At 44.1% G+C, this 27754-nt stretch overlaps 1 protein-coding gene across 1 annotated transcript in view; it reads left to right on the forward strand.

Moving 5' to 3' along the window:
• The window catches only part of MALRD1 (MAM and LDL receptor class A domain containing 1), a 1363691-nt gene that overhangs the window by 43374 nt on the left and 1292563 nt on the right, over positions 1–27754 (forward strand). Inside the window, exons 3-4 of the mRNA XM_063925153.1 lie at positions 21064–21161; positions 21276–21437. Coding sequence (XP_063781223.1) covers positions 21064–21161; positions 21276–21437 — 260 coding nt within the window. The remainder of the gene's footprint in view (positions 1–21063; positions 21162–21275; positions 21438–27754) is intronic.

The raw sequence follows: 27754 nt of genomic DNA on the forward strand, positions 1-27754 counted from the left end.
CTGGACGGCGCCTTTATCAGAAGATCATCCAGGTACGGAATTATATTAACTCCCTGTTTGCGGAGAATAAACATCATCTCTGCCATCACTTTGGTGAATATCCTCTGTGCTTTGGAGAGACCGAATGGCAGGGCCAGGAACTGGTAGTGACAGTCCTGCAGTGCAAACCGTATATAAGCCTGATGAGGTGGCCAGATCGGAATGTGAAGGTACGCATCCTTGATATCCAGAGACACTAGGAATTCTCCTTCCTCCAGATCTGAGATCACCGCTCTCCATCTTGAATTTGAACACTCGTAAGTACGGGTTCAACGATTTTAGATTCAAAATCGGTCTTAACGAAACAGGTGGTTTTGGTACTACAAACAAGTTGAAATAATATCCCTTGTTTTGTAGATGAGGTGGAACTGGAACAATGACCTGAGTCTGTACCAGCTTTTGAATGGCCTCCTGTACGGTTATACTTGCCTCTTGTGAAACTGTTAAGCCTGATTTTAAGAATCTGTGAGGTGGGAGCTCCTGAATCTCCAGTCTGTAGCCCTGGGCTATAAGATCTATGACCCAGGGATCCTGGCATGATGTTGTCCATATGTGACTGAAAAATTTTAGTCGAGCTCCCACCTGACAGCCCTCCAGGCATTGTGGTCCACTGTCATGCTGAAGGCTTTGAGGAAGTAGAGCCTGAGCTCTGTTCCTGAGCACCTGCAGTTGCTGGTTTGCGTGGTTTACCTCGTGCGTCTCTGGAGGCCGTAGAAGCAGCCCTGGATTTACCTTTAAACTTGGCTGTCCGAAAGGACTATAAATTTGAAGCTGAATAAGCTTTCCTGGCTGGGGGAGCTGCGGAAGGAAGATACGTAGACTTACCTGCAGTAGCTTTGGAGATCCATTTGTCTAGTTCATCTCCAAACAAGGCCTCTCCTGTGAATGGCAGGCTTTCAACGCCTTTCCTGGAGTCTGCATCAGCAGTCCACTGGCGTAGCCACAAGCCCCTGTGTGCTGACACTGCCATCGCGGTGGTGCGTGCATTAAGCAAGCCGATCTCTTTTATGGCTTCTACCATAAAGTTCGCAGAGTCCTGTATATGCTGCAGGAGTAAAACAACATCCCCCCTAGACAAAGAATCTAATCCCTCAATTAGGTTACCTGACCATTTAGCAATGGCTTTTGTGATCAACACACATGCAATAGTGGGTCTCTGGGCCACCCCAGCAGCTGTGTACAATGATTTGAGTGTAGTCTCAATTTTATGATCAGCCGTGTCTTTTAGGGAGGCTGCACCAGGGACAGGCAATACAATTTTCTTTGACAGCCTAGAGACTGATGCGTCCACTATCGGTGGATTTTCTAATTTTTTCCTATCCTCAAGAGGAAAAGGAAAAGATGAGAGCAACCTTTTAGGGATTTGAAATTTCTTATCAGGATTAACCCAAGGTTTTTCAAACAGGGTATTCAATTCCTTTGACGCAGGAAAAGTGACTGAGGACTTCTTTTTTTACATTAAAATAAGATTCCTCACACTCCTCTGACACCTTATCAGGGTTTTGCAGAACATCTCTGATAGCCTCTATAAGAGCCTCTATTCCCTGTGACAGAGTATCATCCCCCCCCCCCTCCAAATGCACCTCGCCCTCCTCCATGTCTGACCTATCAGCGTCAGAGTCAGACTGCAGGATATGTGCCAGAGATCGTTTTTGCGGACCAATGGGAGGGGATGGAGATGCTGGTTTGGGGTCTGAGTCTCTATTCATAAGCTCATCCACAGTCTGTGTTAAGTATTGCGTCTCTTTCTCATTGCGGGATAATTTCGCAGAAATATTGGAGATCATTCCTTTAATGGAATTAACCCACTCTGGTTCAGCCCCGCTATTCTGGGAAGGTGCACTGCCCTGAGTACCCAGTAGTGAGCCCCCTGGTGAAGAGGAACACTCCGCTGTACAAGAAACACACTCTTTGCCTGACATAATGTAAATGTGACAGCACACACACACACACACACACACACACACACACACACACACACACACACGAAAAGGTTAAGCACATTTAACCCACAAACAGCCCTTCAGGGAAACACTGAGTTATTTGGAGCCAGCCCACACCGCGGCCTTATCGCTAATGCCAAGCTTAGCCGCAGATTAAGTACCCTGATAGGGGACTTAGTACACTAATAATCGCTCGCCCCCGCTATGACCCCTGGTACCGCTGAGGTAATCTGGAGTCTCTCTGGAGGAGCTGCACGTCCCTGTCAGTCAGCGTCTGTGTCCAATGCAGAGGGAAAATGGCTCTGGTGAGCTGCTGGATCCTCTCATAGTGAAGGCCCCGCTCCTTCAATGCTGCGCGGTCTTCCCACTTTTTTATACTGGCTTAGGTAAAATGGTGCTTAAAATGGAGATAAAACCGTTTTAAGGCTGTTTTTGCCAGTGTGTGTACAGTGTACTGAGACGTAGCTGTGTACTATGTCTGGTGATGCATTCCACCCCGGTTAGAAGCCGTGCGTCTCCGTACCCTCATACCGCCATAATGGCCGGCGACCCGCTAACAGGGACGCTGGCTTAGTACTCACCACTCTTCTTTCTTCTGGCTCTGTTAGGGGTGGTGGCGTGCTGCGGGAATGTACGCTTGCTGTGGTGTGGCTTGCAAATAGTTCCCTCAGGAGCTCAGTGTTCTGTCAGCGGGGAACAGGACCATTAACCCTTCAAGAGGTTGGGATGTTTTTCCCCCTAAGTCCCACGAAGCAGGCAGGCTGGTGCCATCCAGCACTGCCTGAAAATATAAAACATATAAAATAAATGCAGAGAACTCTTCAGGAGCTTCCAAAAGCGTGAACGGCTCCTCCGGGCACATTTTCTAAACTGAGTCTGGTAGGAGGGGCATAGAGAGAGGAGCCAGCCCACACTATCAAATTTTTAAAGTGCCCATGGCTTCTAGTGGACCCGTCTATAGCCCATGGTACTAAATGGAACCCAGTATCCTGAAGGACGTAAGAGAAATAAAAATGATTTTTTGTTTGGTGCCTACTTTTATATCTATAAAGAACTCTTTTCTGAGGCCGTTGAGACAACCATGTATAGGGGGCATGGCTAAATCCATGAGGTTTGGCAACACCTTCTTTGAAAAAAATACTATGCCTACTAAATTTTTCTTTACAGTCATATTTTTTGTGTTTGTTTTTGTCCCCCTCAGCAGTTTACCCAGTCCCCTTTAAGTCTGTCCAACAGTCCCAAGCCCTTTACAATTAGTCCCCTATATATGATAAACCCATGTACTGTAAGCATAAATGTTTATCAAACACCTTGAATATATCTATTATTTTTTGTCTAACATACACATTTTTTAATTCATCTGGTTAACTGGTTAGACAATCATTATGAAACAGTTTTGACTATCTCTAGAACAAATAAGTGATAGAACCACTTACAGTACACAGGTTTTTATATTATGGATAACATACATAAGCTGTGGAGCCATGGTAAAATGTCTAACAGCAGTGTGTTTATTTAACAAGTAAACGTACAATTTGAATTTGAATAAACGTGTATATCATACATTTCATTAGGTACCTTGGTTGTACAATTAAAGCAAGTTGTTTAATATAACAGTTTAATTACCAATTAGAACTTTGACTCAACCTGCAGTTGTTTTTTTAGTATAATGCTGTAAAGCATGGCACTTTTCATATCATGGTTTAATGCAGCAATAAGAAAAGGCAATTATTGTTAATTGTGTCTTTCCCTTTTTTCTTAACAGTAGTGTCAATGAACTGCTCCCAAATATGAGGGTAGATGGATCAATTAATCAAGGACTCATTTCTTTAATAGAATTGATTATTAGAGTTTATTTTTGCAATCCTTTAACCATTGGAATTTTTTATTAATTCTTCCTGTAATTTATTATTTTCACTCTGCTCTATTTTTTATTGCATCATTTTGAAATTATTTGTAACATTGACTACATTTTCTTGTAACATTATTTAATTACAATTATTTTTACAGTATGTAATCAATATTACAATTTAAATAATCACTGTGTGCCTGTAATTTTCAGAAGCTGAAGAAGGGGCCACACTGCCAAACCGTAGTGCCTCTTAAAATCCTCAATAAACATATTATACCTATTGGAGTTCTCATCTCATTCCTGTGTAGTTTGCAATTTTTGTTTTTAGATCCATAGATAGGGATGCTGAGATCCACCTTACTGAGTCTACAGTGGGGAAGCCAATGCCTGGATGGGGAATGGTGGAGTCACGGGATTAGGCAGGAAAAATGCTGGGATTTGAATCCCGGGATTGGTGCCTACAATCCCAGGATTTTCGGGATTGAGCCGCACCTTCTCTTCAGGGAGTAACGCTGAGCACTTGTTCCGTCGGCTCAGACACTGCCCACGGGCTTCCTACATCTGTGCTGTGCAGCTGCGCGTGACATCAAGGTTCACGCTTCGCAGCCGCATGCCAGCCTGTCCTTTATTCAGCCACACACTAGAGTCTGGCACTGCTGTGTGGGCGGCCGGGGGACTATTGGATCTAGCATATAAGCGGATGCCTGGCTCTTGCTGAGTTGACTTACTTCCTGTAGTCTGTAGTAGACCCTGTCTGAGGCTAGTGGCGAGCCTGAATGTGGTGGAGGACTGACTGGGAGTCACCACTGCCTGCTGCTGCCTGCTATTGCCTGGATCATGGGCTGGACCTGCCTGCACTCTGCAAAAGTCTAAGACGGGCAAAATTATCCTGAACTTCTGAGTCTGAGATTCAGCAGTCTTTCCAGAATTGGGATGGGAGGTCATTGCGCTCTGGTTTAAGAGATTACTAACAAAGTCTAATTTTTTTCTGTTTGTACTGCAGTTGTACTCTGTTGTCAGAGTTGTGCTCTGTTTTATCGCTGTTAGAGTCCTAATTTAAGCATGTGTCAATGGAGTTTCTTTCTCTTGATGTGGTCCATGATCTTGCACAGTTATCTGCACTCTCTTTCTAATGTCCTCTACATATGCCCTACCTAGTGTGCTGTTCTGTGTTTAAGCGGGAGATGTTTCAAATCTTGTCTTTACTGTGTAGAGTGACATGGTGGGCAGCAGAAGTATCCTGCTTAGATCCTATGACTGACCTGGTTAATACATGCTCTAAAGCTGTTCCAGTATCCCTGCAGTGCTACCCAATTGCAGTATACACTCATCAGCTGATGAGATGAAACCCCCCCATGTACTGCTTGATGTACTTTTAGTGCGCTTTGTTAAGATACATCTGTAAGCCCTGTGATTCTATGCAGTTTGAACAGAGCTGCATGTTCAAAAAAATAAAATAAATCTATCTATCTAAATTTATATATAAAATGTTCTACTGTTTGTACTGTTTGGTGCACTTTACACTAGTGCACTTTGTTAATGTGCATCTATAAGCCCTGTGACTCCTTGCAGTTTGAACCGAGCTGTAGGTTCAAAAACAGAAAAATATAAAATAAACAATATATATATATATATATATATATATATACAAAATAGAGAATTCAGCACTCACCATAGCAAGCTCACTTGTCCTCACAACATCAATAAATAAATGATGGGGGTTTAGTTGGTGGATTGGCCAATGCACGGAAGCCTGCATACCGATTTTCAAGGTACCCCACCTTCATGCAGGTCCTACACTATCACAAAGCCTAAAGAATTAAAACCTGGCAACTGTATCACATATAATATAACTGCAAATATGCCCACTAGGTTTAATGTATGCCTGCCACATATCTAGTGGCTTTATATATAGATCTATTGTTTGTACTGGCTGGTACACTTTACCCTAGTACCCTTTGTTCAAAGCCCTGTGACTCCACGCAATTTGAACCGAGCCTAGTAATTGTTTAAAACAATAATGTTGTTTAGTTGTGCCAGTGTTCCTTAGCAAGGTGTTTATGATCGTTTCTGGCTTCTTCAAAATTTGTCTAGGCAGAATAATACATTGTACAGTACCATGTCAGCCAATTGATATCAAAGAACAAACGTGTACTTTTTTACATTTAGAAGCCAAAAAAAAAGAAATAATGTTAATGTGTGTAACCATGCTTATTTGTGTAGAATACAGGTAATCAGTTTACTAGTGGCATGTACATATTTTATTCTTTTCTTCCAAATATTTTATCATTTATTTATTTATTTTTAAATAGGCTCCCGTTATGAAAGATGTGATTTTGAGAAGGATTTATGTGGCATGACATATGAAGGATGGATTCTAACCAATGGTTTGGCAAACACAACGGCACTTTTTGACCACAAAAACAATAATACAGGTAAGGTGTGATGTCATACTCTCATAGACCTGGGGCTATTTCTCTACAATTCAAGATCCAGTGAGTAAAGCCTTTTCTGTGCTTTTATGTTTGGATCTTTAATCCCAGAAGGGCACATGGGCAAGTACCTCTCTACACATGGAGTTTATTTTGGATAGATAGATAGATAGATAGATAGATAGATAGATATTCTTAGTAAGATTATTGATGTAAATTATGTAATCCAATTTACTTCAAGATTGGGTTACTGATTTTCAAAACCCTATTTGGGGTTGAGTTTTTGGCTATAGCCCTCTGAATTGCCTTGCCTCGAACAGTTGGAGTGGCTACCACCATAAAAACTTTCAAGACCACTTACTGTAAGACTTACACTACCTGTTTACTGAAGCATTTGTAGCTCTGTTCTGAATCTGCATCCAATGTGTGGATTTGCATCCACTTTGCAAACTCATCCACTCATTCAATTTGCAATCCGCACTTTAGAAAATATCACCCCAGAATCCCTATCTTAATTTAATCCTAGAAGTGGAAGAAGGGCCACTCACAGGGAGAGACAAAACCAACTCATTTTTTCTTCTGGGAGTAGGGGGGTTCCATCCCCGTGGCTGTGGCTTATTAGCGTAAGAGCTCACATCACAAATAAAGATTTGATAAAGGAGGTTATGTTCTTACCCATCAGCTGTTTGCTTTACCCAACCAATTACTGCTTTATAATTAATTTTATTAATTAGACTTTAGTATACAGCATTTTCAAACTCAATTCTTAAGAAAAGGTGGATCTGGCATCGAAATATATCCCTGTTTTATACCCACAACTCTCCATTTCCCCTCTTGGTCCTATTTGTACGTGTTTAATGAATTAAATGATGTCAGATTCTAATTATGCTTTATTATGTTTTTGAAAGAAAACATGAGAAATCCACGTTTGTTGTTGCAAATGTCTTTCTTTATCCAACTCCTCAGTTATCTTTTTTAACTGCACTGTATCAATTAAACAACAAAAGTGTGAATACAAGTAATTAAGCTTCTAACAGTATATGTTTAATCCGTGGAAGGACTATGGGTAGTATCCAATTAGCCACGGTAATTTACTGCCCCATTTAGCCCCAATAAGAAAGAGTTTACACCCAGTGTTGGCACTTATAGGGGATTATGCTCCATGTGCCTCAGGCACGTGAAGCATAATCCGCGATAAGTGCCCCTTAGACCTGCGATAAGTACAACGAAAATACCTAGGTCTGCGGCTTTTCGTGGGACCTATGTGTTTTTGCACAAAAAAAGGGTGTTTTTTGCACGACCTAATTGTAAAGAGGTGATAAAAAAAATGCCCCCCTATAAATTTGGAATATTTTAAATTGTCTGTCCATAAATGTATGCGTTGAAGAATGGAGACTATAGTCCTTGTTATGGGATCATTGTCATCAATTTAAATTAAAAAGACCTAGGGGTCTATTCAATGGAAGTTGGAACTGCCGTCTAGTCAGAAAGACGGCAGTTTCTGACTTTTTTAGGTCGAATCATGATTCGATCTATTCAATGGGGTTGCCGTTTTTCTGACTTGTCGGCAGTTCCGACTTGTTGGAAAACATGTGGATCGGTGGATTAGCCACGGATCCACGTGTTTTGTGTTGGATCCGACAGGTTTTAGTCCCGTTTTCGACAGTGTCAATCCGAGTTTAAATAAAAGTCGGATTGGCTTTGTCAAAAAACGGCAAAACCAGCCGTTGAATACTGCCTTGAATACTGCCTTGTCGGCAATAGACCCGCTAATGTACAATGTTTTTTTTTGTAACAAATTTGGAACTAACAATTTTTAAGGTTGGGGCCCTGCTATAAGAGATTGCAGGGCATGGGGGAAGTACAGAATAATTATAATAATAATAATAACAACAACAACATTCATGATTAACAATAAGATTAATTAATAACAATAATAGTGTGATGATACAGAATAAACATGAGTATTAGTAGACTAGAGAGAAGAGAGTTAAGCTTTTGGGTTGTAATTTATTTGTTTCATTTTTAATCTAAAGGGGCATCAACTGTAGTAACAGATTATAGGTAACAATCACAGTCCTGCAGATGAAAGTGAGTAGTGGTGTGAGGAATTAGGAGCTGTCTCAGGTACCTTGGACCCTAGTAACTGTATATAGGTCAAAGTAAGTAAGCCAACCATTTTACAGGCAGCCAGTGAAGGGAGTAGAGAATGGGTGTTATGTGGCAGACATATGGCTGGTTAGCCGACAGCCCGGCAGCTGCATTTTGGACCAGCTGCAAGTGGTGCAATTCATTTGCGTGGTGATACAAATTAGAGATGAGCGGGTTCGGTTTCCTGAGAACCAAACCCACTTGAACTTTGCTATTCGTGCCGGGATCCAAGCCCGGCTCAGGTTTTCCTGTCCACCTCGATGACGTCATCGAGGCAAAACGTCATCATCCCGCTATCGGATCCTCGCAGGTTTTGGATTCTATATAAGTCCCTGTGCATCGGCGCCATCTTCACTCTGGCATTGGAGAGTTTACTGGACGGACATATATAAGTCACAAGTTTGTTGCCCAGGGGCCCCCGCAGACCTTAATCCAGCCCTGTGTAGAAACCCTCTGGATTCTGTGGGAGAGATGTATCAAGTCACGGAGAAAGATAAAGTGGAGTAGTTGACCAAAGCAAACTACCTTCTGTAATTTCAAAGACTGTGCTAGTTAAATGACAGAAGCTAAATAGTAGCTTTGGGCAACTTCCCTACCAAATCTCTCTCTATGGCTTGATACATCCCCAACCCCCCTCCCAACCCCCAACCCCCCTTAGTCTGATGAAAGTGTTATATATTGTTCTTTCATCTTGGAATATACCAAATGTTAGAAAGAATATTGATAACTAAATACCAAGAAAATAAAAAAACTTCTGTCAATTTTATATCTACCTTCCGTACATACAGAAGTGCTCATAAGTTTACATACCCTAGCAGAATTTGTGAATTTCTGGCCATTTGTCAGAGAATGTGAATGATAACTCACAAACTTTTCTTTCACTCATGGTTAGTGGTTGGGTGAAGCCATTTATTGTCAAACAACTGTGTTTACTCTTTTTAAATCATAATGACAACAGAAACTACCCAAATGACCCTGATCAAAAGTTTACATACCCCAGTTCTTAATACCGTGTATTGCCCCCTTTAACATCAATGACAGCTTGAAGTCTTTTGTGGTAGTTGTGGATGAGGCTCTTCATTTTCTCTGATGGTAAAGCTGCCCATTCTTCTTGGCAAAAAGCCTCCAGTTCTTGTAAATTCTTGGGCTGTCTTGCATGAACTGCACGTTTGAGCTCTCCCCAAAGTGGCTCAATGATATTGAGGTCAGGAGACTGAGATGGCCACTCCAGAACCTTCACTTTATTCTGCTGTAGCCAATGACAGGTCGACTTGGCCTTGTGTTTTGGATCATTATCATGTTGGAACGTCCAAGTACGTCCCATGCGCAGCTTCCGGGCTGATGAGTGCAAATTTTCCTCCAGTATTTTCTGATAACATGCTGCATTCATCTTGCCATCAATTTTGACCAAGTTTCCAGTGCCTTTGTAGCTCAAACATCCCCAAAACATCAGCGATCCACCTCTGTGTTTCACAGTAAAAATGGTATAACTTTCATCATAGGCCTTGTTGACTCCTCTTCAAATGTAACATTTATGGTTGTGGCCAAAAAGTTCAATTTTGGTCTCATCACTCCAAATAACTTTGTTCCAGAAGTTTTGAGGCTTGTTTCTGTGCTGTTTGGAGTATTGTAAGCGGGATGCTTTGTGGCACTTGCGTAGTAATGGCTTTCTTCTGGCGACTCAACCATGCAGCCCATTTTTCTTCAAATGCCTCCTTATTGTGCATCTTGAAACAACCACACCACTTTTTTTCAGAGAGTCCTGTATTTCAGCTGAAGTTATTTGTGGATTTTTCTTTACATCCCGAACATTTTCCTGGCAGTTGTGGCTGAAAGTTTTGTTGGTCTACCTGACCGTGATTTGGTTTCCACAGAATCCCTCATTTTCCACTTCTTAATTAGAGTTTGAACACTGCTGATTGGCATTCTCAATTGCTTGGATATCTTTTTATATCCCTTTCCTGTTTTATACAGTTCAATTACCTTTTCCCGCAGATCCTTTGACAATTCTTTTGCTTTCCCCATGACTCAGAATCCAGACACGTCAGTGCAGCACTGGATGAACGATGCAAGGGTCTTTCAGGAGTCCAGAAACTCACTGACCATTTATACACACACACTGATTACAAGCAAACAGATCACAGGTGAGGATGGTTACCTTTAGTAGCCATTCAAACCCGTTTGTGTCAACTTGTGTGCATGTTCTCAGGCCAAAATCTCCAGGGTATGTAAACTTTTGATCAGGGTCATTTGGGTAGTTTCTGTTGTCATTATGATTTAAAAAGAGTAAACACAGTTGATTGACAATAAATGGCTTCACCCAACCACTAACCATGAGTGAAAGAAAAGATTGTGAGTTATCATTCATATTCTCTGACAATGGCCAGTAAATCACAAATTCTGCTAGGGTATGTAAACTTATGAGCACAACTGTAGATCTAAAGCACCTATTTTGGTTCTCTTCTTTTTAATTGTAACTGGTACATTGCAACTGAGGGTGTATTTTACAATTTGAGAAAGGATTTATTTGATGGACCAGTGTATTGTTCAACCGTATAACTAACTAACTAACTAACTAACTAACTAACTAACTAAAGCAAAGCCACTTCCTCATAGCTAAACTAAAATTAAAAACATACAATAAATATATAACTTGCAATACTGTTCTAATTAATCAAAATTTTTACTGTATGTCAGCTAATTTTTTGCAATAGTATTTTTCCTGACACTATTTTAATGAGTTTTGTTAACATCATTTCAAAATAGGTCAAAGTCCTGGGGATGGAATTTATTACAAGGAATACCTGTGAAATCATTAACTCAGCCCTGATAATTAACAATTAATTTATGGATTTGTGTGAGTAATTATTTGCATTATTAAGTGACTAGAGGGGCATAAAATAAAATGGACAGAAAAAATATATTTAAATGTCACAGTATCTTCTCACATACCCAGGTTATTTGAAACTGAATAGAATATATAAGATGTGAGGGGGAAAAAGGCTGACAATAATAATGCTTTGCTGTTATAGATATTCTTATGGGTGGAAAAAAGTACATCTTTGATCACAGGAACATTGATTTGATTATAGATAAATACAACAAAGATGTATGAGGTCGCCGTTTGTCATACTTGCTGTACAAGTGTCAATAAATGTACAGTATCCACAACATAAAGTAACAATGAAATTTGGCCACAATTGTCATGTAAATAGAGAAATATGCCATCATTCGGATTACCTATAGACACAATTTTGTAGTGGGGAAAAGCGAAGACATTAATTGTTTTGTTTGTGTTAAAATATGGTCTTTTTGCTGTGCAGCTGGTACTATGTATGGGTTGCATAACTACATCCCCTAGTTATAATATAGGTAAAACAATATAATGTTCGTCAGGGCTGCCTTCAGGGGGGTACTGGGAGCACAGCTGTCCTGGGCCCCGACTCTATCAGAGAGGAGAGGGCCTGGGCCGCTCATGTCACCATCTGCCTGCCTCCTTACCCCCACCGGTCCCCATCCGTCCGCAGCAATCAATTGAAAACGTCCTTCCCAAAATGGGCACCGCCTCAGAGGAAACAGTTATTAAAGATACTGGAGGAGGCCTCCTCTAGTATCTTTAATAACTTTAATCTTTAATAGCTCCTCTGAGGTGGTGGCCATTTTGGGAGGGAAGTTTTTAATAGTTTAAAACAGGCAGGGGAGAACAGTGGCCTCCGCCAAGAAGGAAGACCTGCAGCGGCGGTGCCAGCAGCAGTGGCCTGGTGGGGGGAGCAGAGCCCCTGACAATGAGCAGGTACTGGGCACAATATGTGGGGGCATAATATGGTGACAAGGCCATTACTGTGTGGGGCATAATATGGTGACAGGGGCATAACTGTGGGGGCATAATATGGTGTTAGGGGCATTACTATGGAGATTTAATATGATGCAAGGGATAGGATATTTTCTTTATTATATTTATTTCATTTTTTTATAGATTTTTTTATTTTATGTATTTATTTATTTATTGGGGGAGGGGGGCGGGGTGGAGAGGGGGGGGGGGGCTGCCAATTTTGTTTAGTCCCAAGTCCCACAATTTCTGATGGAAGCCCTGATATAGGTAAATAAGATAATATAAGTAAAATAAAATGAATAAGTAATAAATTAATAAGTAAAAGAACTTAAGAGGTTAACTCTACCAGTATAGCATATAAACAACACAGAAAGAAATGTCGCCCAATAATAATGCATGTATCAATGTTATTGGTCATATATCAAATGTATTATTGGGTTAAAGGAATTCACTCAAATCGCTCATAATATTATAACCAATATATCCAAATTCAGTACGCTATAAATTCAAAATGGTTACGGAAGATCCTATAGGACTTAAAGGGCAATTGCAACATTGTGTGATTCAACAGACCATTGCTTCACAAATAATCTAAATATTTATTAAGAACAAAATGTTTCTACAAAGTTAAAGGTTCGTGTAGAAATGTCATTGAACGCTATTATACATTTCCTGAGCTTGGTATCAGGTGTATTCAGAAACAAGAAAACAATCCATTATAACAATCAAAATAAAATCGACCAATTAAATTTTAAGGTATGCGCCTAATTACTGCCTCCTGCCATCAGTTTTTCATACATTTACTTTATTGTTGTCAATAAGTTCCACATCATTCTAATAACTTTTCACAGACTACACTTATTATAGAGGAAATCTTCAGAATGTAAGCTCTCACGAGCAGGACCCTCTCTCCTCGTGTTTTGTTGCACAGTTATGCATTTTATTTGATGTATTTATATATTTGTCACTTTGTTTCTTGTCTGTATCTGTCTTATCTGTTCACCCATGTAGTCAGGTATGGTGTTTGCTTATGTATGGTGCTACAGAACTTTTGCAGAACTTTTATTATTATTTTCAATTATTAATAATAATAATAATAATAATATTTTCAATGGTTCAATACATGCAAGGAGCCCTTTAAGTAAGGCCCTGGTTAAGTATTAAACATTCAAAATATTAGAATGCAGCTACTGTATGTGAGTGCAGAGTTTCTTTGACATCAGCCCCTGAGTGCAGACATACCACCTGTAATCTTTGTATCCAGAATTTCCCATGTGTGCACTAGGGGGGTAATTCTGAGTTGATTGCAGCAGGAACTTTGTTAGCAGTTGGGCAAAACCATGTGCACTGCAGGGGAGGCAGATATAACATTTGCAGAGAGAGTTAGATTTGGGTGTGGTGTGTTCAATCTGCAATCTAAATTGCAGTGTCAAAATAAAGCAGCCAGTATTTACCCTGCACAGAAACAATATAACCCACCCAAATCTAACTCTCTCTGCACATGTTATATCTGCCTCCCCTGCAGTGCACATGGTTTTGCCCAACTGCTAACAAAATTCCTGCTGCGATCAACTCAGAATTACCCCCTTGGGCAGGTAATCTGAGTGAACGAGGAGTGAGTGCCGCCTGTTGTAGATTTTATATTTTACTAGTTACCAGCCCATCAAAGATGGAACTAAATAACAGTAATGTCAACGCCAGTGGCTGTGCGTGATCGAACAGAGTAACATTTGAATTGCTCTGTTGCGTCATCTAGTGGCCGCTGGCATGCAAAACACTTAGGCGTGAGGAGCAGCGTTAGCCTTTTATTATGGTTGTGGTATGGAGGGTTGACCACACTTAGGTTGACAGTTTCTAGGTCGAACGCTATTGGTCGACAGGGATTCTAGGTCGACAGGGATTCCAGGCCGACAGGGTTTCTAGGTCGACATGTTCTAGGTCGACAGGTCAAAAGGTTAACATTATTATTATTATTATTTCTCTGACGTCCTAGTGGATGCTGGGAACTCCGTAAGGACCATGGGGAATAGCGGCTCCGCAGGAGACTGGGCACAAAAGTAAAGCTTTAGGACTACCTGGTGTGCACTGGCTCCTCCCCCTATGACCCTCCTCCAAGCCTCAGTTAGATTTTTGTGCCCGAACGAGAAGGGTGCACACTAGGGGCTCTCCTGAGCTGCTTAGTGAAAAGTTTAGTTTTAGTTTTTTTATTTTCAGTGAGACCTGCTGGCAACAGGCTCACTGCATCGAGGGACTAAGGGGAGAAGAAGCGAACTCACCTGCGTGCAGAGTGGATTGGGCTTCTTAGGCTACTGGACACCATTAGCTCCAGAGGGATCGAACACAGGCCCAGCCATGGAGTCCGGTCCCAGAGCCGCGCCGCCGGCCCCCTTACAGAGCCAGAAGCAAGAAGAGGTCCGGAAAATCGGCGGCAGAAGACATCCTGTCTTCACCAAGGTAGCGCACAGCACTGCAGCTGTGCGCCATTGCTCCTCAGCACACTTCACACTTCGGTCACTGAGGGTGCAGGGCGCTAGGGGGGGGCGCCCTGAGCAGCAATAAAAACACCTTGGCTGGCGAAAATACATCACATATAGCCCCCAGGGCTATATGGATGAATTTTAACCCCTGCCAGATTACACTGAAAAACGGGAGAAAAGGCCGCCGAGAAAGGGGCGGAGCCTATCTCCTCAGCACACTGGCGCCATTTTCCCTCACAGCTCCGTTGGAGGGAAGCTCCCTGGCTCTCCCCTGCAGTCACTACACTACAGAAAGGGTTAAAAAAGAGAGGGGGGCACTAATTAGGCGCAGTATAAACAATACAGCAGCTATAAGGGGAAAAACACTTATATAAGGTTATCCCTGTATATATATAGCGCTCTGGTGTGTGCTGGCAAACTCTCCCTCTGTCTCCCCAAAGGGCTAGTGGGGTCCTGTCCTCTATCAGAGCATTCCCTGTGTGTGTGCTGTGTGTCGGTACGTTTGTGTCGACATGTATGAGGAGGAAAATGATGTGGAGGCGGAGCAAATTGCCTGTAATAGGGATGTCACCCCCTAGGGGGTCGACACCTGAGTGGATGAACTGCTGGAAAGGAATTACATGACAGTGTCAGCTCTTTACAAAAGACAGTGATTGACATGAGACAGCCGGCTACTCAGCTTGTGCCTGTCCAGACGTCTCATAGGCCGTCAGGGGCTCTAAAGCGCCCATTACCTCAGATGGCAAATACAGACGCCGACACGGATACTGACTCCAGTGTCGACGGTGAAGAGACAAATATGACTTCCAGTAGGGCCACACGTTACATGATTGAGGCAATGGAAAATGTTTTACACATTTCTGATAATACGAGTACCACCAATAGGGGTATTATGTTCAGTGAGGAAAAACTACCTGTAGTTTTCCTGAATCTGAGAAATTAAATGAGGTGTGTGATGAAGCGTGGGTTTCCCCCGATAAAAAAACTGATAATTTCTAAAAAGTTATTGGCATATATCCTTTCCCGCCAGAGGTTAGGGTGCGTTGGGAAACACCCCCTAGGGGGGATAAAGCGCTCACACGCTTGTCAAAACAAGGGCTCTACCCTCTCCTGAGATGGCCGCCCTTAAGGATCCTGCTGATAGAAAGCAGGAGGGTATCCTAAAATGTATTTACACACATACTGGTGTTATACTGCGACCAGCAATCGCCTCAGCCTGGATGTGCAGTGCTGGGTTGGCGTGGTCGGATTCCCTGACTGAAAATATTGATACCCTAGATAGGGACAGTATATTATTGCCTGTAGAGCATTTAAAAGATGCATTTCTATATATGGGTGATGCACAGCGGGATATTTGCCGACTGGCATCAAGAGTAAGTGCGCTGTCCATTTCTGCCAGAAGAGGGTTATGGACACGACAGTGGTCAGGTGATGTGGATTCCAAATGGCATATGGAAGTATTGCCTTATAAAGGGGAGGAGTTAATTGGGGTCGGTCTTTCAGACCTGGTGGCCACGGCAACAGCTGGGAAATCCACGTTTTTACCCCAGGTCGCCTCTCAACATAAGAAGACGCCGTATTATCAGGCGCAGTCCTTTCGTTCCCATAAGGGCACGTGGGCAAAAGGTTCCTCATTTCTGCCCCGTGACAGAGGGAGAGGGAAACGGCTGCAGAAATCAGCCAGTTCCCAGGAACAGAAGCCCTCTCCCGCCTCTGCCAAGCCCTCAGCATGCCGCTGGGGCTTTACAAGCAGACAGGGAGGCAGTGTTGGAAGCCATTCACAAGCTCTATTCCCAGCAGGTGATAATTAAGGTACCCCTCCTGCAACAGGGAAAGGGGTATTACTCCACACTGTTGTGGTACCGAAGCCGGACGACTCGGTGAGACCGATTTTAAATCTAAAATCTTTGAACACTTACATACAGAGGTTCAAATTCAAGAGAAGGGGACTACATGGTGTCTCTGGATATCAAGGATGCTTACCTTCATGTCCAAATTTACCCTTCTCACCAAGGGTACCTCAGGTTTGTGGTACAGAACTGTCACTATCAGTTTCAGACGCTGCCATTTGGATGGTCCACGGCACCCCGGGTCTTTACCAAGGTAATGGCCGAAATGATGATACTCCTTCGAAGGAAGGGAGTTTTAGTTATCCCTTACTTGGACGATCTCCTGATAAGGGTAAGATCCTGGGAACAGTTGGAGGTCGGTGTAGCACTATCTCAGGTAGTGTTGCGACAGCACGATTGGATTCTCAATATTCCAAAATCGCAGCTGGTTCCGACGACTCGTCTTCTGTTCCTAGGGATGATTCTGGACACAGTTCAGAAAAAGGTGTTTCTCCCGGAGGAGAGAGCCAGGGAGTTATCCGAGCTAGTCAGGAACCTCCTAAAACCGAGCCAAGTCTCAGTGCATCAATGCACAAGGGTTCTGGGAAAAATGGTAGCTTCCTACGAAGCAAAGCCATTCGGCAGATTCCACGCAAGAACTTTCCAGTGGGACCTGCTGGACAAATGGTCCGGGTCGCATCTTAAGATGCATCAGCGGATAACCCGGTCACCAAGGACAAGGGTGTCCCTCCTATGGTGGTTGCAGAGTGCTCATCTTCTAGAGGGCCGCAGAGTCGGCATTCAGGACTGGGTCCTGGTGACCACGGATGCCAGCCTGCGAGGCTGGGGAGCAGTCACACAGGGGGGGGAAAAAAAAAAAAAATTTCCAGGGCTTATGGTCAAGCCTGGAGACATCATTTCACATAAATATCCTGGAGCTAAGGGCCATTTACAATGCTCTCAGCTTAGCAAGACCTCTGCTTCAAGGTCTGCCGGTGTTGATCCAGTCGGACAACATCACGGCAGTCACCCATGTAAACAGACAGGGTGGCACAAGAAGCAGTCAATGGCAGAAGCTGCAAGGATTCTTCACTGGGCGGAAAATCATGGGATAGCACTGTCAGCAGTATTCATTCCGGGAGTGGACAACTGGGAAGCAGACTTCCTCAGCAGGCACGGCCTCCACCCGGGAGAGTGGGGACTTCACCCAGAAGTCTTCCACATGATTGTAAACCATTGGGAAAAACCAAAGGTGGACATGATGGCGTCCCGCCTAAACAAAAAATTGGACAGGTATTGCGCCAGGTCAAGGGACCCTCAGGCAATAGCTGTGGACGCTCTGGTAACACCGTGGCTGTACCAGTCAGTGTATGTGTTCCCTCCTCTTCCTCTCATACCAAAAGTACTGAGAATTATAAGACGGAGGGGAGTAAGAACTATACTCGTGGCTCCGGATTGGCCAAGAAGGACTTGGTACCCGGAACTTCAAGAGATGCTCACGGAGGACCCGTGGCCTCTACCTCTAAGAAGGGACCTGCTCCAGCAAGGACCCTGTCTATTCCGAGACTTACCGCGGCTGCGTTTAACGGCAGGGCGGTTGAACGCCGGATCCTGAAGGAAAAAGGCATTCCGGATGAAGTCATCCCTACCCTGATCAAGCCAGGAAGGATGTAACCGCAAAGCATTATCACCGCATTTGGCGAAAATATGTTGCGGGGTGCGAGGCCAGTAAGGCCCCGATGGAGGAATTTTCAACTAGGTCGATTCCTGCATTTCCTGTAAACAGGAGTGTCTATGTGCCTAAAATTGGGGTCCATTAAGGTTCAAATTTCGGCCCTGTCAATTTTCTTCCAGAAAGAACTAACTTCAGTTCCTGAAGTTCAGACGTTTTGTAAAAGGGGTACTGCATATACAGCCTCCTTTTGTGCCTCCAGTGGCACCTTGGGATTTCAATGTAGTTTTGGGGTTCCTAAAGTCACATTGGTTTGAACCACTTGACTCTGTGGAGTTAAAATATCTCACATGGAAAGTGGTCATGTTGTTGGCCCTGGCCTCGGCCAGGCGCGTGTCAGAATTGGGGGCTTTATCCTGTAAAGGCCCTTATCTGATCTTCCAGACAGGGCGGAATTGAGGACTCATCCTCAATTTCTCCCTAAGGTGTTTTCAGCGTTTCACGTGAACCAGCCTATTGTGGTACCTGCGGCTACTAGGGACTTGGAGGACTCCAAGTTGCTGGACGTAGTCAGGGCCCTGAAAATATATGTTTCCAGGACGGCTGGAGTCAGAAAATCTGACTCGCTGTTTATCCTGTATGCACCCAACAAGCTGGGTGCTCCTGCTTCTAAGCAGACTATTGCTCGTTGGATTTGTAGCACAATTCAGCTTGCACATTCTGTGGCAGGCCTGCCACAGCCAAAATCTGTAAAAGCCCATTCCACACGGAAAGGGGCTCATCTTGGGCGGCTGCCCGAGGGGTCTCGGCTTTACAACTTTGCCGAGCAGCTACTTGGTCAGGGGCAAACACGTTTGCTAAATTCTACAAATTTGATACCCTGGCTGAGGAGGACCTGGAGTTCTCTCATTCGGTGCTGCAGAGTCATCCGCACTCTCCCGCCCGTTTGGGAGCTTTGGTATAATCCCCATGGTCCTTACGGAGTTCCCAGCATCCACTAGGACGTCAGAGAAAATAAGAATTTACTTACCGATAATTCTATTTCTCATAGTCCGTAGTGGATGCTGGGCGCCCATCCCAAGTGCGGATTGTCTGCAATACTTGTACATAGTTATTGTTACAAAAATCGGGTTATTGTGGTTGTGAGCCATCTTTCCAGAGGCTCCTCTGTTATCATGCTGTTAACTGGATTCAGATCACAGGTTGTACGGTGTGATCGGTGTGGCTGGTATGAGTCTTACCCGGGATTCATAAATCCTTCCTTATTGTGTACGCTCGTCCGGGCACAGTATCCTAACTGAGGCTTGGAGGAGGGTCATAGGGGGAGGAGCCAGTGCACACCAGGTAGTCCTAAAGCTTTACTTTTGTGCCCAGTCTCCTGCGGAGCCGCTATTCCCCATGGTCCTTACGGAGTTCCCAGCATCCACTACGGACTATGAGAAATAGAATTATCGGTAAGTAAATTCTTATTTTTTTTGGCATCGTTTTCTCCGTACAGTGACCAGGAACCCCAATTAGTGCACCGTGTTCGCTCGCCATGCTTCAGGCAAGGTGCGTCGCTCCGCTACCGCTGCACTCGACACAAGTTACTATTCCTAATCGTAGTCCACGTGGATCGTTAAGTATGTAAAAGTTTAAAAAAAAGAAATAAATTGTGAAAAACTCATGTCGACCTTTTGACCTGTCGACATAGACCATGTCGACCTAGAAACCCTGTCGACCTAGTTACTGTCAACCAATAGTGGTCGACCTAGACATTGTCGGCCTAAGTGTGGTCGACCTAGAGACCGGATACCTTTTATTTTATAGGACAGCGGTTCCCAACCTTTTTTCTCTCCAGTACCCCTTGATTAGGCTTTTCATTTATGAGTACCCCCTCATTTTATAAATCCCCCCCACCCATCCGTCCACGCCAGAAAAGTTTGTTTTTGTTAGGTAGTAATGTTCTTAGGTTAGCTAAATAATCTAACCTGAGGCACAATTTGATACGTGCTGGAAGGTACAGTATAATACCCATACAGCTACAAATATAGCTACACGTGGTACTTGAGATATTGGGCTAATATCGCCAGCTACCATCCACGTTATGTTTCTGTAAACATTCAGTAAAGGATAAAGGTGAGAGTCTTTCAGTATACACATATTTGATTGCATTAAAGTGCACCCGAGAGCAATGTGGGGTGGTGATCACCTCACTCTAAGCAGCAGAATATTAGGGGACAGTTTGGGACAGCAGGGGAAAGTGAACTTATATGTATTTTGGAAAAGTAAAATATGTTACATTTAATGCTATTCTTCCGCATTCCACGAGTTCCACCGCGGTCCGGCTCCTTCTTCCAGTCGCGGCTGCGTAAACCGGCGTCTTCCAAACGCGACAACGCATGTGCTAGGGACTCCTTCCTCTAGCCATGGCTACATGACCCGGGGTCCTCCAATCGAGACAGAGCATGCGCCAGGGCGACGCTGAAGAGAGGCTTCTTCCGCCATTACCGGCATTGTTTTAAAGTACCCCCGACCAGTCCGCAGCATACACCCGGGTGTAAGCATACCACGAGTTGGGAACCGATGATATAGGATATATATACTGGCGTATTTATAATGGGTGCATGGTGTGTGGTGCACAGGGGCCCACACCTGACGCTCATTTTATTATGCTCACTACTCCGGAGTCCCGTGGCGGGGTAGAGTTGCAAACAGACATCGCCAGGAAAATGTTGCGGTGTAATTTCAAAAATTTAATTTATTCCACTTTGTGATCTGAAAGACATATCAAAAAGCTAAAAACTAAGTGAAGGATAAAACAGTACCTGAAACTGTCCGTGTGTTTCTATTTCAGCTCATTTTCTGGCATTCTCATCAGACAATGCACCTGGCACTCAAGCAATTTTAAGAAGCAGAAGATTCCTTCCAACTGAGGCCAGGATTTCCTGCCAGGTAAGCCATCATATTAATATGCTGGTATTATTTGTGATCTTTTTCTTACTGTATATTTTGGGCTTTTTGGAATAAATATGTTTTTTTTTGGCTTTTTATCTTTTTCCTCTCTAGCTGAGATTTTATTATTACTTTGCTGGTCTACGTTCAAAGCTTGTGGTAGGACTACAAATACAGACTCAAGATCAGATTAATGACATTTGGATACAGAAAGCCAGCAATAAAAATGAATGGAGAAGAGAAGTCATTACTATTAGCAGTCTAGAGCCATTTAAGGTTAGTTCCATACAAATACTGTATTTTATATAATATAATAACTTTCACACAAGGGCCCTCATTCCGAGTTGTTCGCTCGCTAGCTGCTTTTAGCAGCATTGCAAACGCTAGGCCACCGCCCTCTGGGAGTGTATCTTAGCTTAGCAGAATAGCGAACGAAAGATTAGCAGAATTGCTACTAAATAATTCCCTGCAGTTTCTGAGTAGCTCCAGACCTACTCCTAGACTGCGATCACCTCAGTCCGTTTAATTCCTGGTTTGACGTCACAAACACGCCCTGCGTTCGGCCAGCCACTCCCCCGTTTCTCCAGCCACTCCTGCGTTTTTACCTGGCACACCTGCGTTTTTTAGCACACTCCCTGAAAACGGCCAGTTTCCGCCCAGAAACACCCACTTCCTGTCAATCACACTACGATCACTCAAGCGAGGAAAAAACGTTGCTCGAGCTTGTGTAAATCTACAAAGTTTTGTGTGAAAGTACTTAGCGCATGCGCGCTGCGTACCATGCGCATGCGCATTTTTGCCGGTTTTTCACTTGATCACTGCACTGCAAAAACGAGCGAACAACTCGGAATGACCACCAATGTTGTGATAAGATCCAGAGGGAATTGATTTCTGGAGTTCAAGAAGCTGATAGCTTAGATATAACTCAGCTGTCCATGCTATATGAATATACAGGGTAATTCACTATTTATAGAATTGGTAAATGATCTGAGTGATGACATCAGAATTGTCCATTTAATAACTGTTACAGTATAACATAATATCTATGTTGGATAGACTATGTTGTTGAATGCATGCTTGGGGGTAGATGTATCAAAACTTTTCGAGATATAAATTGGAGCTGAAGATTGTTCTGGATAAACGACAGAAGCTGATTTTCTTTATCTATGTTAAAGGTTTGATATAGCTCACCTTTGGTGAATTATGTATTGACCTTATTGTTTTCTTTTTTTACTATGGTTATATATTTAATCATCCAGTCAGTGTGCTATGTACGCACTTACCTTTCATTAGTTGTTCCCAGACAAATTAACTTTTTACTTAGGTATTATCATGCTCTCCTTGTACCCTCATGTATATTGGGATTAGGATGATTAAACTGCTCTTTTTAAACCATTCTATGACTTTTGAAGTCAATTGCCTTCACACTGTTGCATGAAATAAAGGGGGACATGTACCAAGCAGTGATAAAAGTGGAGAAGTGAGCCAGTGGAGAAGCTGCCCATGGCAACCAATCAGCTGCTCTGTATATGTTTGTAGTATGCAACTTGTAAATGTTACGTCAGTGATGATTGGTTGCCATGGGCAACTTCTCCACTGGCTCACTTCTCTACTTTTATCACTTCTTAGCACATGTCCCCCCTAAGTCCTTAACAGGCATCACTAGTGCCCAAGTGTCTATAATTATAGTTAGACTGTTTACTGTTAGCATTTTCTTTATTAGTTGATTTGTCGTGAGTTTATGATACATAGCCTGTTTGTACTTGGTTTTCTTTACACACTGCCCTCTTCCAGCGTGGCAGTCTTCAATCTCGGGTACAGAAAGCACTGGTTGGGGTTCATCGCTTCATAAGACACAATTTCTCTTACGTCCTAGAGGATACTGGGGTTCCATTTAGCACTATGGGGTATAGACAGGTCCACTAGGAGCCATGGGCACTTTAAGAATTTGATAGTGTGGGCTGGCTCCTACCTCTATGCCCCTCCTACCAGACACAGTTTAGAAAATGTGCCCGGAGGAGCCGGTCACGCTTATGGAAGCTCCTGAAGAGTTTTCTGCATTTATTTTATATGTTTGTTATTTTTAGGCAGGGCTGGATGGCATCAGCCTGCCTGCTTTGTGGGACTTGGGGGAGGGGGGGAATGGCCCAACCTCTTGAAGGGTTAATGGTCCTGTTGCCCGCTGACATGACACTGAGCTCCTGAGGGAACTATTCGCAGGCCCCACCACGGCGAGCATACATTCCCGCAGCACGCCGCCACCCCTAACAGAAGTGTGCGTGCTGTCACATTTACATTACGTCAGGCAAAGAGTGTGTTTCTTGTACAGCGGAGTGTTCCTCTTCACCAGGGGGCTCACTACTGGGTTCTCAGGGCAGTTTACAGTACCTTCCCAGAATAGCGGGGCTGAACCGGAGTGGGTAAATTCAATTAAGGGAATGATATCCAATATTTCTACAAAATTATCCCGCAATGACAGACTGTGGATGAGTTTATGAATAGATACTCAGTCCCCAAACCAGCGTCTCAATCCCCTCCCATTTGTCCGCAAAAATGATCTCTGGCCCATATACTGCAGTCTGACTCTGACGCTGACGGGTCAGACATGGAGGAGGGCGAGGTGGATTTGGAGGTGGAGGATGCTACTCTGTCACAGGGAATAGAGGCTCTTATAGAGGCTATCAGAAATGTTCTGCAAATTCTTGATAAGGTGTCAGAGGAGTGTGAGGAATCTTATTTTAATGTAAAACAGAAGTCCTCTGTCACTTTTCTGCGTCAAAGGAATTGAATACCGTTTGAAGAACCGTGGGTTAATCCTGATAAGAAATTTCAGATCCCTAAAAGGTTGCTCTCATCTTTTCCTTTTCCTCTGGAGGATAGGAAAAAATGGGAAAATCCACCGATAGTGGACGCATCAATCTCTAGGCTGTCACGGAAAATTGCATTGCCTGTCCCTGGTGCACCCTACCAAAAAGACACGGCTGATCGTAAAATTGAGACTACACTCAAATCATTGAATACAGCTGCTGGGGTGGCCCAGAGATCCACTATTGCATGTGCGTGAATCACAAAAGCCATTGCTAAATGGTCTAATTGAGGGGTTAGATTCCTTCTCTAGGGGGGGTATTGTTTTACTCCTGTAGCATATACAGGACTCTGGAAGCCATAAAAGAGATAGGTTTGCTTGATGCACGCACCACCGCTATGGCAGTGTCAGCACGCAGGGGCTTGTGGCTACGCCAGTGGACTGCCGACGCGGACTCCAGGAACGGCGTGGAAGGCCTACCCTTTACAGGAGAGGCATTGTTTGGAGACAAACTAGACAAATGGATCTCCAAAGCTACTGCGGGTAAGTCTACGTATCTTCCTTCCGCAGCTCCCCCAGCCAGGAAAGCTTATTCAACTTCAAATTTACAGTCCTTTCGGACGCCCAAGTTTAAAGGTAAATCCAGAGCTGCTTCTATGGCCTCCAGAGCTGCAAGAGGTAAACAACGCAAACCAGCAACTGCAGGTGCTCAGGAACAGAGCTCAGGCTCTGCTTCCTCAAAGCCTTCAGCATGATGGTGGACCTCGATGCCTGGAGGACTGTCAGGTGGGAGCCCGACTAAAATTCTTCAGTCACATCTGGTCAAGTTTGTGCCAGGATCCCTGGATCATAGATCTTATTTCCCAGGGCTACAGACTGGAGTTCCAAGAGCTCCCACCTCACATATTCTTCAAATCAGGCTTACCAGCTTCACAAGAGGCAAGTATAACTTTACAGCATGCCATCCAAAAACTGGTACAGACTCAAGTCATTGTTCCAGTTCCACCTCATCTGCACAACAAGTGGTACTATTCCAACTTGTTTGTAGTACCGAAACCGGACGGTTCAGTACGACCGGTTTTTAACCTCAAGTCCTTGAACCGGTTCTTAAGAGTGTTCAAGTTCAGGATGGAGACTCTGAGAGCGGTGATCTCAGGTTTGGAGGAAGGGGAATTCCTAATGTCTCTGGATATCAAGGATGCATACCTCCACATTCCGATCTGGTCACTTCATCGGGCTTATATATGGTTTGCACTGCAGGACTGTCACTACCAGTTCCAGGCCCTGCCATTTGATCTCTTCACGGCACCGAGGGTATTCACCAAAGAGATGATGTTTATACTCCGCAAACAGGGAGTAAATATAATTCCGTACCTGGACGATCTTCTGATAAAGGCGCCGTCCAGGGAGAGGTTGCTGGGTAGCATTGGTCTCTTAACCAAACTTCTCCAGGATCATGGGTGGATTCTGAACCTTCAGAAATCTCACCTAGAGCCAACACGGAGGCTCCCATTCCTGGGAATTATACTGGACACGGAGTCGCAGAAAGTGTTCCTTCCATTGGAAAAGGCATTGGTAATCTAGTCAATGGTTCAGGATGTCCTGAAGCCAACCCGGATATCGGTTCATCTGTGCATTCGCCTTGTAGGGAAGATGGTGTCTTTTTACACGGCGCTTCAATACAGAAGGTTTCACACAAGACCCTTCCAGCTTGATCTGTTGAACAAATGGTCCAGATCACATCTTCACATGCACCAGAGGATCCGTCTGTCGCCAGAGGCCAGGATTTCCCTTCTGTGGTGGCTACATATTTCTCACCTCGTCGAGGGTTGGAGGTTCAGAATTCAGGACTGGATCCTGTTAACCACATACGCAAGCCTCAGAGGTTGGGGAGCAGTCACCCAGGGGGTGCAGTTTCAACGCCCTTCTGCAGGCCTCATATCTTCTTCAAGATCAGGCCATTCAGGTTCAGTCGGACAAAGTGACGGCAGTGACGTACATAAACCGACAGGGCAGAACGAAAAGCAGAGCAGCTATGTCAGAGGTGTCAAGAATTCTCCTCTGGGCAGAAAAAAACGCTGTGGCGTTGTCAGCTGTCTTTATTCCGAGAGTAGACAACTGGGAAGTAGACTTCCTCAGCAGACACGACCTGCACCCGGGGGAGTGGGGCCTTCACCCAGACGTGTTCAGGTGCTTGACACGTTGATGGGGATATCCACAAATTGACATAATGGCCTCTCGTCTCAACAAGAAGCTCAAGCGGTATTGTTCCAGGTCGAGAGACCCACAGGCAGTGGTGGTAGATGCTCTGACGACTCCATGAGTCTATCAGATGGTGTACGTTTTTCCTCCGCTTCCTCTGATCCCAAGAATTCTACAAAGAATAAAAAGGGAAAAGGTTCAAGCAATACTCATTGCTCCGGACTGGCCAAGAAGGGCCTGGTACGCGGACCTTCTGGAGATGCTCCTCGAAGAGCCGTGGCCTCTACCTCTTCGCAAGGATCTTCTGCAACAGGGCCCATTTGTCTATCAGGACTTCCCACGGCTACCTTTGACAGCATGGAAGTTGAACGGCTGATTCTAGCCAGAAGAGGGATCCCTAACAAAGTTATCCCAACGATGATCCAAGCCAGGAAGGGGGTAACGTCTAAGCATTACCACCATATTTGGAAGAAATACATCTCTTGGTGTGAGAGCAGACATTTTTCTGCAGTGGAATTTCATATGGGACGTTTCCTGCTTTTTTTTCAGGCAGGTATGGATGTTGGCCTACGTCTGGGCTCCATAAAAGTCCAGATTTCGGCCTAGTCCCTTTTCTTTCAAAAACAATTGGCTTCTCTCCCTGAGGTCCAGACGTTCTTGAAAGGTGTTCTGCACATCCAACCTCCCTTTGTGCCTTCCTCTGCACCTTGGGATCTCAATTTGGGGCTGCAGTTCCTCCAATCAGACTGGTTTGAACCGTTACAGGAGGTGGACGTAAAATATCTTACGTGGAAGACCGTCACACTGTTGGCCTTGGCATCAGCAAGACGTGTGTCGGAGCTGGGGGCTTTGTCTCACAAGAGCCCCTATTTAATTTTCCATGAGTACAGAGCTAAACTCAGAACTCGTCAGCTATTTCTTCCAAAAGTGGTGTCTGCGTTTTACATTAACCAACCTATCATGGTTTTCGGTTATCACCTACTACTTCAAAGTCTTGGGATGTTGTGAGTGCTTTGAAGGTATACGTAAAGAGGACAGCTCGTCACAGGAAATCCGTCTCGCTGTTCGTTCTCTATGATCCCAATAAAATTGGGTGTCCTGCTTCAAAGAAGACATTTGCATGCTGGATCAGGCTCACTATCCAGCATGCTTATTCCACGGTTTCAAAATCTGTACAGGCCCACTCTACTGGGTGGGTTCTTCCTGGGCGACTGCCCAGGGTGTCTCGACTTTACAGCTCTGCCGAACGGTTACTTGGTCTGGTTCGAACACGATTTCTAAGTTCTACAAGTTCGATACTTTGGCCTCTGAGGACCTTCAGTTTGGTCAATCAATTCTGCAGGAACCTCAGCACTCTCCCACCCGGTTTGGGAGCTTTGGTACATTCCCATGGTACTAAATAGAAACCCAGTATCCTCTAGGACAGTGATGGCTAACCTTGACACTCCAGCTGTTGTTGAACTACACATCCCAGCATGCCCTGCATCAGTTTTAGCATGGCCAGATAACAAAACTGTAGCAGGGCATGCTGGGATATGTAGTTCAACAACAGCTGGAGTGTCAAGGTTAGCCATCACTGCTCTAG

Source organism: Pseudophryne corroboree, chromosome 5 (genome assembly GCF_028390025.1).
Source record: "Pseudophryne corroboree isolate aPseCor3 chromosome 5, aPseCor3.hap2, whole genome shotgun sequence".
NCBI classification, from domain to species: Eukaryota; Metazoa; Chordata; class Amphibia; order Anura; family Myobatrachidae; genus Pseudophryne; species Pseudophryne corroboree.